This window comes from Saccostrea cucullata, unplaced genomic scaffold (genome assembly GCF_032062105.1).
Source record: "Saccostrea cucullata isolate Sc308-1 unplaced genomic scaffold, CSIRO_AGI_Scuc_v1 ctg281, whole genome shotgun sequence".
NCBI lineage: Eukaryota > Metazoa > Mollusca > Bivalvia > Ostreida > Ostreidae > Saccostrea > Saccostrea cuccullata.
In genome coordinates this window covers 986,536-1,003,243 of record NW_026926059.1, presented here as the reverse complement: position 1 = coordinate 1,003,243, position 16,708 = coordinate 986,536, and the positions used below count along the sequence as shown (strand labels likewise).

At 35.2% G+C, this 16,708-nt stretch overlaps 2 protein-coding genes across 2 annotated transcripts; one reads left to right on the top strand and one right to left on the bottom strand.

The window, feature by feature from the left end:
* Positions 1 to 5,427: 5,427 nt before the first annotated feature.
* Positions 5,428 to 6,363, top strand: LOC134270492 (uncharacterized). The gene is made up of 2 exons (XM_062752714.1): positions 5,428 to 5,886; positions 6,334 to 6,363. The coding sequence occupies exons 1-2, from the start codon at positions 5,428 to 5,430 to the stop codon at positions 6,361 to 6,363; spliced, it is 489 nt and encodes a 162-aa protein (XP_062608698.1).
* A 2,776-nt stretch (positions 6,364 to 9,139) lies between these two features.
* Positions 9,140 to 13,757, bottom strand: LOC134270562 (uncharacterized). Its single transcript, XM_062752807.1, has 5 exons — positions 13,351 to 13,757; positions 12,869 to 13,048; positions 10,425 to 10,576; positions 9,880 to 10,100; positions 9,140 to 9,707 (listed from the first exon to the last, which is right to left on the bottom strand). The coding sequence occupies exons 1-5, from the start codon at positions 13,593 to 13,595 to the stop codon at positions 9,273 to 9,275; spliced, it is 1,233 nt and encodes a 410-aa protein (XP_062608791.1). The 5' UTR covers positions 13,596 to 13,757; the 3' UTR covers positions 9,140 to 9,272.
* Between the last annotated feature and the right edge of the window lie 2,951 nt (positions 13,758 to 16,708).

Sequence of the window (16,708 nt, the reverse complement as noted above, 5' to 3'; positions counted from 1 at the left end):
AACATTAGTTACTTGGGAAACAAAACTGTGGATTTATATGAAAATCTGAAATCCATGTATGTCTATTGTGACTTGATTCAACCCCAGACGGTAGGCTCCAATGCCTTGAAACTCTTAAGAGTGGTGCCTTGTACATTTCATTTGGAGGATTCAAAACAAGCCAAATGGGAACCCATTCGAGCGGAATATTTGAAACTAAGTAAAAAACATTTCGATACCATTGAGATTCACATCATGACTCCTTTAGGGACTCCCATGCCCTTTGTAAGTGGTAAATCAGTGGTGAAACTTCATTTCAGAAAAGTATACTGAGATGAATGTACCGTTATTGTGTTCCATCTTATTGGGCGTGGTGGCTTGCCTGGTCTGCTGTCTGTATTGTATTCAGCCGTAAAGGTATAAAAGGAAGTCCCTGATGACAGAAAGGTCAGTTAAACAAGAGACATGAACCATGCAGTATCATCCCGGATTACTGAGACAAAGAGGACACGGACAGTTTGTCTATCATAAAGGATTATTACGTCAAAAAGGACACGGTTTTTTAGGATCCCTATTTAAAGTAGCAGCTCCCTTAGTCAGCAATCTAGTAGGAGGATTATTGGGTCAACAACAACCCCCACCACCACCACCACCAGCCTATTATCCACCCCAAAACTATCAAAGAGGGGAAGGATTTTTTACTGATTTACTGAAAACGGGAGCTAAACACGCCTTGACTGCTGCTGCTAGAACGGGATTAGACGTATTAGAAAATAAGAGATCTTTAAAAGACGCAGTCAAAACTCACAGCGTAAGAGCCCTCAAAAATACTTCGGGAATGGTGAAACAAAGAATGAATCTAGGAGGTACTAAGAACAGAAGAAGAAGAAAGAGAATGAAAAAACAGAGGGGATCGGGAATGGTGATTAAAATAGCAAGAAGAAAAAGAAGACGACAGAGAGGCCGAGGATTTTTTACTGATTTACTGAAAACGGGAGCTAAACACGCCTTGACTGCCGCTGCTAGAACGGGATTAGACGTATTAGAAAATAAGAGATCTTTAAAAGACGCAGTCAAAACTCACGGCGTAAAAGCCTTGAAAAATACTTCGGGAATGGTGAAACAAAGAATGAATCTAGGAAGTAGTAACAACAGAAGAAAAAAGACCCCTATGTTAGCCCGAGGAGGTCCTAAGAGAAAAAGGAAAAAACAAGGAGGAATTCCTAAAAGAAAACGTCCTTTAGATGTGTTTGACTGAGAGAGAGAGAGAGAGTATAAATAGACCAGTCCAGGGAACAGAAGGTTCATTTGTGAAAACTGAATCCTAGTAGACACATCATGTTACAGCCCGATTCCTGTGCGTGTGGGATGAACAATTTACAATTGTTCCAAGTCCCTCCGACTAATATTGCTTTAGAAGACTCGAAATGGGAAGAATATTACCCCATTTCCAGTACTTTAGATTCCGACACCGCTCCCATCGAATTTGAAATCAAAGGACAAGGAGATCACTATCTGGATTTATCTCAAACTTATCTTCAAATGGTATGTAAATTTACCAAAGACGATGGAAGTAATCTGACTGGGGCGAACAGCACTTCCAGTCCAGTGAATAATATCTTACATTCCATGTTTACGGAAATCGATGTCAGTCTGAATGGCAAAATAGTCACCCCGGGGACGGATACTTATCCTTACAAAGCTTATCTGGAGAAATTATTGTCATACCAACCCAGAACTTTAAAGACACAGACCAGGGCCTGTAGTCTGTGGGAAAAAGATACGGCAGGACACATGGACGAAGTGGGGTTAGAGGACCTTGGTCTAGCTGAAAATAAAACCTTTAATGTAACTCCGGGTCAAAATGGTGGTGCCGACACAGTGACCATTAACAAACCCATCCTCACAGCGTTACCGGCCAATTCTAAAAACGAAGGATTCCGAAAAAGACACCAAGCTATTGCTGACAGTAAGAAAATCAGTTTGCTGGATACTTTACATTTGGATTTGTTTCAACAAGATCGATTTCTACCCAATGGAGTGGACGTCCGTTTGCGATTTAATCGAGCTAGACCCTCTTTCTACATGATGATCAAAGGAGGAAGTACAGGAAAAGTGAAAATATTGAGTATGATCTTGTGGGTGAGAAAAGTCAAACCCACAGCAGTCATGATGAATACCATTAATCAGAGTTTGAATACCCACAGAGCCAAATATCCCTTGAGAAGAGTGGAAGTGAAAACCTTTACCATTGGCTCAGGAACTCAGTCTAAGATTACGGATCATCTGTTTCAAGGTCAGATGCCTAAACGTCTCATTTTAGGCTTTGTGGAGAATGCGGCCTTTAACGGAGATAAAACTAAAAATCCCTTTCATTTCCAAAACTTTGGGATCAAGAAATTAGATGTCAGTATCAACGGAGAGACCATGAGTACTCGTTGTTTTGAGCCTAATTTCAACGACGATTTATATCTGAGATCATATCTCAGTCTGTATCAAGCTCTGGGGAAATTAGGAGAAGATTGGGCTCCAGACATCACCCTAGAAGAGTATAAAAGCGGCTACACTCTATGGGGCTGGGATTTCACTAAAGATCAAGAAGCGCAATCGGATAAATTCCACATCATAGAAACAGGAAATCTGAGAGTAGAAGTGCAGTTTACCAACAATACGGCTACCACCATCAATTGTGTGGTGTATGCAGAATTCGATAACTTATTAGAAATTAACAAACAGAGAGAAGTGAGCATTGATTACTAAAAAAAAATGGATACGGGACAATTGAGAGAAGTCTTATCCAGAGAATTCAAGAGTTCTTTTGGAGGCGTGTATCCTGTAGATTTATTACCGGATCAATTAAGACCTGGAGAAAAAGCTGTCGTGGTCAATACGGATCCTCAAGATCGACCTGGAGAACATTGGGTGTGTCTATATGTGAGCAATCCCGTGGTGGAATATTTCGATTCTTATGGATTTCCTCCCTTACAAAAAGAAATTCAAGATTTTATCCAGCGTCATGCTCAGCAATGGATTTATAATCCGTATCGCTATCAAGACTGGAATACCGATGTGTGTGGACAATATTGCGTGTATTATTTACATCAAAGAGACAAGAAAAGAAAGAAAACCGACGAGTGGCTATTCCCCTTTGACCAGAGTACGGCTTTACAAAGGGACAGATACGTGGCGAATTGGTTTAAAAACACTTATCATAAATTACCTACGGGTCATGGACAAAAGTGTCAATGTTTTTATCAAAATGTATTGTAAATGAGTTGTTTGTTGTTGTTGTTTGTTGTTGTTGTTGTTAATAAAGAATGAAAAAAAAAAAAATCAAAATCTGTGTTCTTATTATTTATGTGTTAGTGTTTTCAGTTAAAAAATCCAGTTTTGAACTGGTTAGGCTAGACTGAGCTTTTGACTGTGAAGCGTGACGTCATAATCTTGAATCGCTGCCAAGTATTTACCTGTATAGTCAACAGGTCCTAATTTTTTTTGCACACGGCCCCCTTACAGATGATGCAACAGGTATAAAAAAGATGATGCAACAGATATAAAAAGATGATGCAACAGGTATAAAAAGATGATGCAATTCAAGGTGGGGGTATAAAAACAAGGTGTTAAAGACGATCCTCATCAGTTGGGGGCATGTGGTTGAGTAAACGACAGTTTGGCAAGCGAATTCCAAGAATATTAGAAGACATGGAGATGGACAAAGATAAATTTGCCTTATTAGAAAAGAGAATGACGGAACCTATGGAGGGGGATCACGAAGCTCCTCAAACAAAAAGAAGAATAGAGTTGAAAACCCTGGATCCGGAACCTAAGAATGAATATTTACCCATGCATGAGGATCCTAAATGTCCACTATGCCACCCGCAGACCTCGGAACCTATGGGGGATCACAACGCTCCTCAACAAAGAAGAATGGAGTTGAAAACCTTGGATCCGGAACCTAAGAATGAATATTTACCCCTGCATGAGCCTGTGAAGGATCCTAATGATCCAGACAGATGTTACAGGGTAGCCATTAATTGGACTTTCACCATTAAAGAGCCTAAAGAAGAAGAAGATATAGACATGTTTCTGAGCAACCAAGATGATTTCTTCTTCGGTTTCCAGTATTTGATTATACAAAAGGAAAGACATCCCTGGACAGGAGAACTGCATCAAATCAGGGGATTCATTCAAATGAAGGAACCAGAAGGAGGACTGACTATGTGCAGACTTCATATCGCTGCCAATTTTGCCATGTCTCACAGTACTCCAGAATTGGAAAGTATGTTTTACAAGCAAGGAGGTGACTATGAAGAATATGGTGTTCTGAAACCGGAGGAGAGAAACAAGGAATTGGAGCCCAGAGATTGGATAGAATGGGAAATAGGAGCTTGGAAGAAACCTGAAGCTATTGCAGCTAGAGAAGCTAGGAAGAAACAGTTCTTAAAGAATGTGAGCTGGTCAAGATGTGAATAAAAAAAAAAAAAATTTGAACTGTTATTTATTGTTAGATCTCAATAAAAAAGAAAAGAAAAAAAATTGTGGGTTTTTTGTCATTTTTAAAAAATAGGTTATCTCCCTTTAACCATAGATTTTTTCAAAACACCAAAACAAAAAGTGTTGAGGGTTTTTTAAAGATTGGGGGGGGGGGAATAGATACAATTAATTAAAAAAAAGTATAAATAGTAAACATGGTACAAAACACACCTCAGTTGTGGACTGGCTTCATTATGGGTAACACATCCAGCAAAGAAATGAGTCAGAACACTAGATTAAAGGAAACTGAATGGTTACTTATACAGGAGGGAGGAAAAGATATCATACCACCTCCCTTGATGGTAGAACATCCTGCAGTATTTATACCACCTCCCTTGATGGAAGAACATCCTGTAGAATATAAACCTCAGGAGGAGGAAAAAGAAAACATAAGACCAAACAAACTCTTGGAGGATATTAAGGCTCATTATCAAAACAAACAGAAAGAAAATACAGGCAATGGATATATTGCTTACTTAAAACAAGACAGAGGTAGAATATCCAATAATTGGATATTTAATTTAACTGGGTGCAGACAGGAAGATGTAGATCAAATCATTGGAAGTGATTATCAATACTTGATCTTACAAAAAGAAAGGCATCCAGAAACTGGAAAACTTCATCATGTGAGAGGATTCATTCAAATGAAAAACAGAGTTCAAGGGAGATACATGTACAGAAAGATTCATAAATTAACCTGTTTTGAGATGTCTCACAGCACCCCAGCATTGGAAAGAACTTTTTATAGACAAGGTGACTATGAAGAATATGGAGTTCTAAAACCTGATGTGAGAAACAAAGAATTAGTTCCAAGAGATTGTAGATTTACCTGAATAAAAAAACTTGTTTTTTAAAAATTTTTGTTGTTGTTCTATAAAAACAAGGGTGTTTTAAAAAATAGATTCATTTTACATCATGAGTCTCCAGGAGATACAAGGTGATTTACTCAACTGTGAGGTAGAAGCTATTGTTCATCAATGTAATTGTTTAACTGTAAAAGCTCATGGATTGAGTCAAAGTATTGCAGAGAAATTCCCACAAGCTAATCTCTATGCCACTCGCAGACCTCTAGGGACTAGAAATTTAGCCGTAGAAGAAGATAGAGGAATTCCAGGCACTATTAAGGTGTTTCCCTCACAAACCCCTGTGGTCATTTGTTTACTAGCTCAATGGGATTATGGAAAAGCAAGTCACCGACCTAAAAGAATTTCCACTTATCAGGATACCCCACAAAACAGAGAGCAATGGTTTCAAACTTGTTTACAAGAAATGGGGGAAAGTTTACCTTACCAGACTTATGCTTTTCCTTACAAGATTGGCTGTGGACTAGCCCAAGGAAATTGGATTCATTATAGACATTATATTGAACAATTTGTACACACTTATGAAAAACATGTGTACATTCTTCATCATCATCATTAATTGTGTGTTTTTCATGTGATGTAAAAATAAAGAAGAAAAAAAAAAGTACCTTTTTATCTGTCATACTCTAAAGTCTGTTTTAAACAGGAGATGAAAGTCCACTGTAATCCCCATGCACTCATAAGCAGATCCCTTTTTTTTCTTTCCCCTGTGATATAATGTCAAAATTTAATGGAAAATTCAAAAATTTATCAGTAATTGGAGTCAAAACTTGCTATCTTTATGGTATTGATTTTTCATTATCAGATTTATCTTTTTTTATCCATTTTTAAAATTTAAACATTTAAAATAATTATCTTAATAATAATAATTAAATAAATTAAAATGATATCTCATTGAAAACTTTTTAGATTCAAGTTTTGTTTTTATCATAATTGACTCACTGTGTATTTCCCAAAGGAAGACCAGCAGCCAGCACGCTTCACTTAATGTAATAATGGAATAATGGAATATAGATGGTTAGGAACAAAACATATCTTCCAGGTTTGAGGACTGTACAGAAAATAAAACCCATTTTTTGTTATTATTAAATTACATGAGACAATGCCTCTTATAAATGTAATGCAAAAATAATATCTCATATATATATGGATTCCTATACTCTAATCATATTAAATGTCATTTGTAAAATGTATTATTTTTAAAGACAGATTTATTTAGGATAGACTTTTTAAATGATGACATGAATAGTAGGCCATACTTTAAGCACATGACAAAAACATTCTCTCAAATTACACAGAAATGGGTTATTTAGCATAGCTGACATTAAACATATAGGTGAGGGATAACATAATCACAATCATAAACAATGTGAAACAACTTTAAACGTCCTACAAGGTGGATTACAAGCCTTTTTCACTGGGGTAAAATCTTTGCCGAGATTCGCCATGGCCGCTGAACCCGAACCCGACTGTATAAAGATGAAGTCATAAAAATAACATAACACTGATGTAGTATTACATGATTTTTTAATTTTATTTCTTAAAAACTAACAAAGCTTCTAAGCAACAGGTATAATAAGATGATGCAACAGGTATAAAAAAAAAAGATGATGCAACAGCTATAAAAAAGATGATGCAACAGCTATAAAAAGATGATGCAACAGCTATAAAAAGATGATGCAACAGCTATAAAAAAAGATGATGCAACAGTAAAGGTATATAAAGCGGAGCTGGACATGGACGATCATTGTGTGTGAGTACTAGGAAGTGAACACAGGTAAAAAAAAAAGTTTCAGTGGTCAAGTCAGAGGTATGGAACCAAGGTATCGGTGGCTTATTGAGAATACTGACAAGAATGGACCCTGGATGGAAACCCTAGAAGAAGCCAGGGAGGATTACCATAAAACCCATTCAGAGGAATCTAATCAAAAACCATGGACTTATTGGGAATACTCTAAACAAATGTGGGACTTGGATATGATGATTCCGGAACAATCTAAAGAAAAAGTTGAAGAAACTAAACAAAAAATATGGTTGGAAAAAAGAGTGAAATTTCCTGAAAATTATGTCGTGAAAAGAAAGCACTGCTCTTTTGAGGGGGAAATGAAGGGTTATCATCTCTACAAATGGGAGATCACAGCTGAGGATGATTATGATGATTTTTTGATTGGAACTAATTACTTTACCTCCAATTTAGAAAAGTGTATTGAAGATTTACTCCAGACAATGAGAGAAGGAAAAACGAGAGATGGAAAACCCTTAAAGAGACCGGGATTTAGGGGTCCTTTTGCACAGTATCTCCATGGAATAATTCCTTATTTTCCAAATGAAAAAGATATTCCTTGGTGGACACGAGACTATGGTAATGATGATGATGATGATTTGAAGTTTTATGATGATTCGGCCTGGACGATTAATTTCGAATGTGTTGGACTGGATGATTAATTTGGAGGGTATTTTAGATTAAAAGACAGCCTGGTAAAATTGTTGTATGTATTTTTTCATTGTGAATAAAAAATTGAAAAAAAAAAAAATCAAAAATCTGTGTTATTTGTTAGTGTTTTGAGGAAATCCAGTTTGAAAGATGATGCAACAGGTATAATAAGATGATGCAACAGGTATAAAAAAGATGATGCAACAGGTATAAAAAAAGATGATGCAACAGCTATAAAAAAATGATGCAACAGGTCGTAGTAGCAGCGTAACGATGTAAACACAGTGTAAACACACCCCGTATATAGTGGGGCTATATGTAATGAATTGACCAGGCTATCCCCACAGACCCCCCTAACCTGCACTCTCTTGACCCACCTATCCCCCACAGGGGCTGCACTCCCTTGACCCCCTATTTCCCCCACAGGGGCTGCACTCTGTTGACCCACCTATCCCCCAGCCCCAAAAAGTGCACTCCCTTGACCCACCCAGAGGCTCAGCCAATCAGAATCCAGTATTTTTGACCTCATTTGCATAAAAAGTGCACTCAGTTGAACCCCCCGGCTAGACGCCTTATACTACTGGTAGGGTAGGGCCAAAATGGCTGATCAAACCTTTACCTAGGAGTATATAGGAAAAATCTTTAAAAATTTTCTTCTCAAGAACCATTTAGACAGGAAAAATGTAACTCATGTGAAATTATCCTCAGGTAGTGTAGTTTCAAGTTTGTTCAAATCATGACCCCTGGGGGTAGGTTGGGACCAAAATGGCCGACCAAAAATTAATTCTCATAGGAATATATAGGGAAACCTTTTAAAATCTTCTTTTCAAGTACTTCAAAGCCATGATTAGTAATATTTATGTAGAATTATCCTCAGGTAGTGTAGATTCAAGTTTGTCCAAATCATGATATGTGCTTTTTCCTAGCTGATGTGCTCAGGTGAGCGCTGTGGCCCCTGGGCCTCTTGTTACAAATAATTATCACATTTTGAAACAACACATCATTTTATAAAATGCATCTACTCACTCTTAAGACACATGAAGCAAATGGACATTAATTTGTGTTAATTGGAATGGAATACTGGAGTATACCTGTAAAATCCTTATAATCCACATCTTTAAGTTTAAAAATATAATTAATAAAAGAAAGACATCAGAGATTGATTTTTTTTTTTCCAATTTGTCAGAAAAGAAACAAAACAACCTTTTCATTCTAGGTCACTGAATATTAGCATTACTTTAAAAGAATAACACTAATCACTTAGAAATATAATTATATTATTGATAAAATATTATTACATTTCTAATTCAACATTACAATTAATACTTTTTTTTTTAAAATGGAAAATTAAATTGATAATCTTACATGAAAAATTTATTTTTGTTGCTGCAACATCCCAATTTATTAAAAATCTCATCAAATATTTGCACAACACTTTGATTCCCACAACACAGCCTGTATAGTTAAATTCCAAGCCTATGTAACATTCTGATAATCTGAGGCATCACAAAATCTATTCCAATAATAACCACCACAAAAGACATCAGTGGAGTCATGAGTTGTCTCTGTGTTATATCTCCAATCCTGTCACACAGGTTCTTAATTCCAGGAATGGAGAAATTCAGCATCTGAGATTTGTGTTCAAACTGGGCACAGGCATCAACCATCTGTTGTCCATCAAAAGGTGGAGTAAGAATCCAATATAGGAGTACAGCGATGACCAAACCCTTACAAGCGAAGGCCAGGACATTGATGACGGAGTTATCTACAGGTGGGGGAGGGACTCTCAGTGGGGGGTCGGCAGCAAGGGGTGGATCTTGCTGAGATTGGGGAGTGGTAGAGGGACCTTTGTGAAGTGTGGCATGGTTTTGTAGAACTTTAATTCCAACATCACAAACCTAGAAATTTTAAACAATACTTAATTTTTGCATTACATACTTACATATTATTGATTTGATTTGAACATATTTTATTGCTTATACTTTACAATTATTACAATTACATATTATTGACAGTGCTTGGAAAAAAATACAATATCTGACAGAGAATAAGGCCTTAAGGTTATAATACCTGTCTCATAAAGGACAGAATTGGTACATCTAGTGCTGGGTACACTTGATTCCAGCGAGAATGCCCCTTTTCTTTATCATAGTCATCACAGTAGTTTGTACACAGAAGGAAACGGTTCTCTGGAAGGCCAAGCTTAGAACAGAAATCTTTCTTCTTTGTCAAGTATGCTTCCTCATCATGTACTTTGTCTTTCTGTGTTAGCACGCCAAATAGTGGAATGACTGCAAATTACATTTAACAGGGTTAACATATAGCAAAGACTTGTCTTATGTGGACAAGTGTTCCAAAGAAATCAGCCAGTTTATGTATATAGTACATTTTTTTTAAAGTTTAGGATTAATTATAAGGAATGGGACAAGTGGGAAAAAACAGTTAATTCACTAAGAATAAATTCTCATCCCTGACTCAGGTGAACTAAATTCAGAGAATATAACAGAAACTCTGAAAATGATTTTTACACAATGTCATTTGGTTTCAGGGTTGCTAAATTTTGTTTTCTTTACTGAGAGATCTCCTGCACCTCATCATATCTCATCAGCCTTTACCTCTTTCCTCTTTCTGTGCCACCTGAACCACGGCATCCATAAGATTTTCTGGAAGGACTGAAGTTGTTGAAGTAACAAAAATCAGGCAGTCAACTTTCAGTGCCTCCTGGTTCATATAATATTCTTCCTTCATTCCTTTCAGCCCTCCATCTCTGAAAGAAAGTCAAAATACTCATCAGTGATTTTCAAAGGACTTTGCTATTGTGTAAGATTGTGGGCTGATTTCCAATACTTAAGAAAAACTTTTAGAAATCCATCTTTATTTCCCCTAGTGAATTATAGAGATTCCATGGTCAAGGTTTTAATGCAATGTATTTTTTAGCAATTAAAATACAATATCTTGTTTACCAAAAAAGGAACTCTAACTACAATTCTAAGGCAGGATTTTCAGCATACCAATGTTAAATATACGTATTAAGTTTGATGTTTTCACTTTATCCTACCACAAAATCACAACTATTGAATATCATACCATACATACAACAAAGAATTAAATGGAATGAAAAAGCCGAGGATAAACAGTGATCCACCTCCTAAATCCTGTAAGGAAACCAAATTAGGTACAGAGCAAAAACACAGACACTTTCTAACACCAAAGTTGGGATCAGGATCACAAGGAATAAGCTTCCCCTATTGAACAGTCAACACCCCCCCCCCCCCTCCCTTTTGAACCTTCTCACAGTCTACATTGTTCAGGTAAATTAAATATCCATAGTTAAACAAGATTGCCAAAACTCCTGTAACTTTAACTAATTTGTCAATAGCCTGCCTGGTTTTAAATATATATGATAGTTAGGGATTTAACGAAAATTCCACTTTATTACATAGTAATAGTGTATCTCATATTTTACATTTTGACCTGACACATATTTAAGAAATAAAGTCCACGTTTCCATGAATGTTGCAGAATAATCTCCGAAGTCGAGAAATGTTGTTTGAAAGATAAAAGCAGAGGCTTTTATACTGTATAAGTGGAAATTTTAGCAAGACGCAAATTTAGCGATTTCTACCTAAAATCTGGTATCTTATTTGTAGCGAGAAGTAATTTTAGCGATTTTAAAATGCTAACTAAAGAAGCTATTACAAATAATACGCGATTAATTTTTAGCAATATTCAATTTTAGCAATGTCAGTACCCTTGCTTATAATGCCAAAATTAAATCCTCGCTAAAAATTCTATTTATAGGATATTTCAAACAACATTTCAAGACAGAGGAGGTTATTCTGCAACATTCACGACAACAAGGACTTTATTTCTATTCTACTACATGTGCTAGCAGCTCTAAAATATGACTGATCGTTTCTCTATAGAGAAACGAATTAGGTCACCATGCTGCGGTAATGCTGTTCCATTTAACACCAGAGTGTAAATTTGTTTGTTTACCTGTGAATAGAATGCAGACATTTGTGCTTTCACTGCATTAAAATTAGCCTTTTATTAATTATAAATATGTTTAAAGCTTATTTAAATTAATCTTTTTGAATATACAATAACGAAATCAGTTTCCTATTTTACCACTTTATCACTAAAATCACGGAGGTTCGTGAAACAGCCCGGCTTGGCTTTTGAAACCTACATTCATCAGCTACTTTCTGCAATATACAGTGTTTTAAATTGCAAAGAACGACACATCAATGTGGTCTAAATATGTATATTTCATTCTTAAGTCAAATGTACATTTCAACTGCACAGGTCTGATACACGTTTCTGATCTGATAATTTTGTGATGACGTTCGTGATTTATTGGAGAATAATGTCCCCGGCATTTCTTTGATCTCGGCAATAATCGTAGTAGAATTGCCGGGAGTTTGGGGATTAACCATAGCAAAAAAGACACTGTCATTCCTTCTAAAAACCTCAGCAACTCCAATACGACTAAAAAAATCTAATGAGATTTTAAAGAATTTAATTACATAGTGCCATTGTGCATGATCTATCTTTTTACTTCAATCATAGATATACCGTGTAATCCCTATTAAACGCCCCTGCCCGTGTAAGCGCCCCCTTAGGTCTTTTCCAATTGTCAGGAAATAAGGGCCCCCTGTACAGTGATTAAAATCAACAAGAACTGTATCAAAATATTGAAGAAAGTGAAAATTAAACTTGTCTATCATATAATTTTTCAGTGGAAAATGAATAATTTAGCATAATTTGGGTGGATTATCTTTAATTTAAGTAAAGTTAGGCAATTATCTTGTATTTATTTTTTTTTCAAAAGATTTTTTTTAAGTTAAAATATGACATTAAATATCACAAATAGAGTACCAAAATAACCACCCCCTTTTTACAATTTTCTAAGCGCACGGGGCGCTTAATAGGGATTAAACGGTATTAAGGGTTTCCCATAACAAAACATGGACTTTGCCATTCTTGGTTTTTATTCACTTTTGATAAATTTAACTAAATCTACCAAGTATAATCTCAAGTTTAGAGGAAAACTTACGTGTATATCTTCAGAGCATCTTTTAACTTGTGTTCATGTGGAATCAAGCCAAACAAAATGTATCTGAGTAGTTCTTTTATATCCTCTGTGGATTGGTTCTCGAACCCATTCATGTCAATCAGTGTTGGATATGGATACTCCTTCTGTCTCCCTGAGTCCAGGTACTCATCTTTTGTTATCCTTTCAGAAAAAATATTTTTTTTTTTAAAGTTCTGTAAATGAATTCCTATCTTGGTAACTGCTACCCCCCCTTTCTTTAAAAAAACAATATACATGGCTTAAAACCATATAGATGATGCAGTGTAGGTAATGGTTGAATTTTTACATTTAAATTGAAGATGTTATAAAGAAACCATGGCAAAAATCTGAGTATGAAGATTTTCAAAAATATATGTAACCGATCCCAGCTGCTTGTGGTTTGTTGTACAAATAAAACATACATATATGTTGTATTAAATACTGATAAACCACTAACAACATACTTCGTAAGATGACACGTTCCTTGCCCCCCTTCCCCAGCAGTGAACCCGACCTTGGTTCGCTCTCGCCAGCACTTAGAGGAAAAACTGGCTATGATAGAGTTGATGAATGACGATTTTCCGACACCCGATGGTCCTATAATGGCAACATTTTTTGGAACAAAGTATTCCTCTAAACGTTCCTCAAGCAATTTTATCTCTCTTTCTTTTTGTTGTAGATCAATAACTTCTGGAGTTGCAGAAGACATATTGCAATATAGAGCTTCTAGACACAAATCTGTGTGAAGACAGTGGGGGTCAACTTTCTCTTGTCTCCGGGATTTATGTCCTCTGGATAAAAACACCTGTCAATGCTTCAAATGAAAAGAACATTGGATTTTCCTCTTTACGTTGTTTTAGATTTCTACTTTCGGTTTGTATTTTAAAGAAACAAACAAATTACGAATATCGATCCCGATCCACAGGCACTTGTTTCGAAAACGGCACCCCTACTTAAGTAGGCGTGTCCCGTTTACGAAACGAGTCTCTCTCTCTCTCTCTCTCTCTCTCTCTCTCTCTCTCTCTCTCTCTCTCTCTCTCTCTCTCTCTCTCATTACTGTAACTAATGCAAAACCATTTTCTCAAATTTGCATTTAAACCCAGAAAAAAATCTCAAGAAATACAAGTAGATCAAAAATACAAAAATCATGGTTGAATTTTAAAGGTACTTGGACACAGATTTGAAGTTATTATTTTCTCTATAATATTACGACTTATATATTTTAATAGCATTTCACACAAAAATTAATTAAAAATCTTATTTCGTTTAAAAGATATTGAAATTTCAAATTTTTCGGCGGGTTTGATTGACATATCCTTGCACTCTCACAAATTTAATTTTATTCTTAATCCTTAGGAAAAGTGGCAATCTCGTTTTGTATAAATGAAAAATATTAATACTATAATCCAGAAAATTCAGAGTAGACACGTTCGAAAGCAAAACAAACACACAATATATTGTCAGTCCGTGCAGTTGTGGTAAGCAGACTGTGACGATTGAACGCACCCGGTGAATTCTAAATATAAACAATAACAGAACTCGAGCCCTGTTTACAAAAACTGTGTACATAACACGAGTGTGCTCGATTTGCTAAACTCTGTACGCATCTCTTAGTTCAGAATGACGATACTTGTGAAGGTGTTTTGCTTTCTAACATTTCTACTCTGAATAAAATTATTTTTCTTGATAAAAGTTTTAATATTTCTCATTAAAACACATCAAAATTGCCACTTTTCCTAAGGATTAAGAATAAAGTTAAAATTTGTGAAAGTGCAAGGATGTGTCAATCAAACCCGCCAAAAAATTAAAAGTTTTAATAACTTTTAAATGAAATAAGATTTTTAATTAATTTTTGTTTGAAATGTTATTAAAATATATAATTCGTGATATTATACAGAAAAAATGAGAAAATATTAACTTCAAATCTGTGTCCAAGTACCGTTAAGGAAAAATTTGAGAAATATCTTATGCTAAAAAGACTTAACTTTGCTTTAATTGTCAGTGTCCAGAAATATTGAAACATTAACACATTCATTTTAGTGTTACCTCACATTCTGTACTAGGATATTGTTTAAATTCCTGAACAATTTATGATTCTTATATGCTGTGCCTTTTATCAATTATTGTTCAGTATTGTGTTTGCGCCAATAAATACAATGTGTTAGTAAAATTTGTTCAATTTTTTTTTTCAAAATAGGAGCAGACCAAATACGGAGGGCCTCTAATACATTAGAGGTGGAATCAGGTGCCATGGACGAGTGAATATCCCCTGCCGACCCGTCACACCCGCTGTGTTCTCTTAAAATTTGTCATGATCGGGAAATAACGGGAAAATCCGTCGACAATTCAGTGTGTATAATGGCCTGATAATTAGTATGAAAACCGTCAGTCAGCATTTGACGATAATAAATTGTATTTGACAAGGTCATTGTATGCATCGACCATAGGTAGAACTTATGAAATGATCGATAATTTTATACGAAACAGCTTGTATTCTTGTTTCAGTAACTTTAACTTTTTTGTCAGTGAAATTGTTCATACATAGATATGGCACGCCAAATTCACAAAAATGAGTTAAACATAGTTTCACAGTCGATAAACTAGGTTTATCGGTTGTAAACTATAGTTTACGGACTGTAAACTATAGTTAACTATGGCACGCCAAATTCACAAAAATGAGAAAATCATAGTTTCACAATCGATAAACTAGGTTTATCGGTTGTAAACTATAGTTTACGGACTGTAAACTATAGTTAACAACGTTAATCTATATTTTACATCTGTAAACCATAGTTAACGCGATAATCTATGTTTCACAACCGTAAACTATACTTAACACCGAAAACAATCATTTGCGATTGCAAAACATAGATTATCTGATAAATACAGTTTCACGATTTGTAAACTATGGTTTACAACTCTTAGATATAGTTAACGATCGTAAATTATAGTTTACAGACGTGAATCTATGTTTATCAACAAAATCTATTGTTAACGTTTTATTACAGACAGATAAACTTCGATTATCATTCGTAAATTATAGTTTACAACCGTTAAATATAGTTTTACAGATGAAAACTATATTTAACGAATTGAAACTATAGTTCACGATTTGTAAACTATAGTTTACAGTCGATAAACCTAGTTTTTCAATTGTGAAACTAGGTTTAGCACGCCAAATTCACAAAAATGAGCTAATCATAGTTTCACAGAAGATAAACTAGGTTTATCGGTTGTAAACTATATAGTTAACGGACTGTTAACTGTAGTTAACGACGTTAATCTATATTTTACATTTGTAAACCATAGTTAACGCGATAATCTATGTTTCACAACCGTAAACTATACTTAACACCGAAAACAATCATTTGCGATCGCAAAACATAGATTATCTGATAAATACAGTTTCACGATTCGTAAACTATGGTTTACAACTCTTAACTATAGTTAACGATCGTGAATTATAGTTTACAGACGCGAATCTATGTTTATCAACAAAATCTATTGTTAACGTTTTATTACAGACAGATAAACTTAGATTAGCAATCGTAAACTATAGTTAACAACCGTTCAATATAGTTTTACAGATGAAAACTATAGTTAACGAATCGTTAACTATAGTTCACGGTTTGTAAACTATAGTTTACAGTCGATAAACCTAGTTTATCAATTGTGAAACTAGGTTTAGCTCATTTTTTTGTGAATTCGGCGTGCCATAGTTAACACTGAAAACAATCATTTGCGATTGTAAAACATAGATTATCTGATAAATACAGTTTCACGATTTGTAAACTATGGTTTACAACTCTTAACTATAGTTAA

Excerpts from the sequence above, each read along its gene's own strand:
- LOC134270492 (XM_062752714.1), top strand. The coding sequence starts at position 5,428 with ATGAGTCTCCAGGAGATACAAGGTGATTTACTCAACTGTGAGGTAGAA. Across the intron at positions 5,887-6,333 it reads GACATTATATTGAACAATTT|GAAGACCAGCAGCCAGCACG; the intron begins GTACACACTTAT and ends TATTTCCCAAAG.
- LOC134270562 (XM_062752807.1), bottom strand. The coding sequence starts at position 13,595 with ATGTCTTCTGCAACTCCAGAAGTTATTGATCTACAACAAAAAGAAAGA. Across the intron at positions 10,577-12,868 it reads GATGCTCTGAAGATATACAC|AGATGGAGGGCTGAAAGGAA; the intron begins GTAAGTTTTCCT and ends ACTTTCTTTCAG. Across the intron at positions 10,101-10,424 it reads GGCACAGAAAGAGGAAAGAG|TCATTCCACTATTTGGCGTG; the intron begins GTAAAGGCTGAT and ends TGTAATTTGCAG.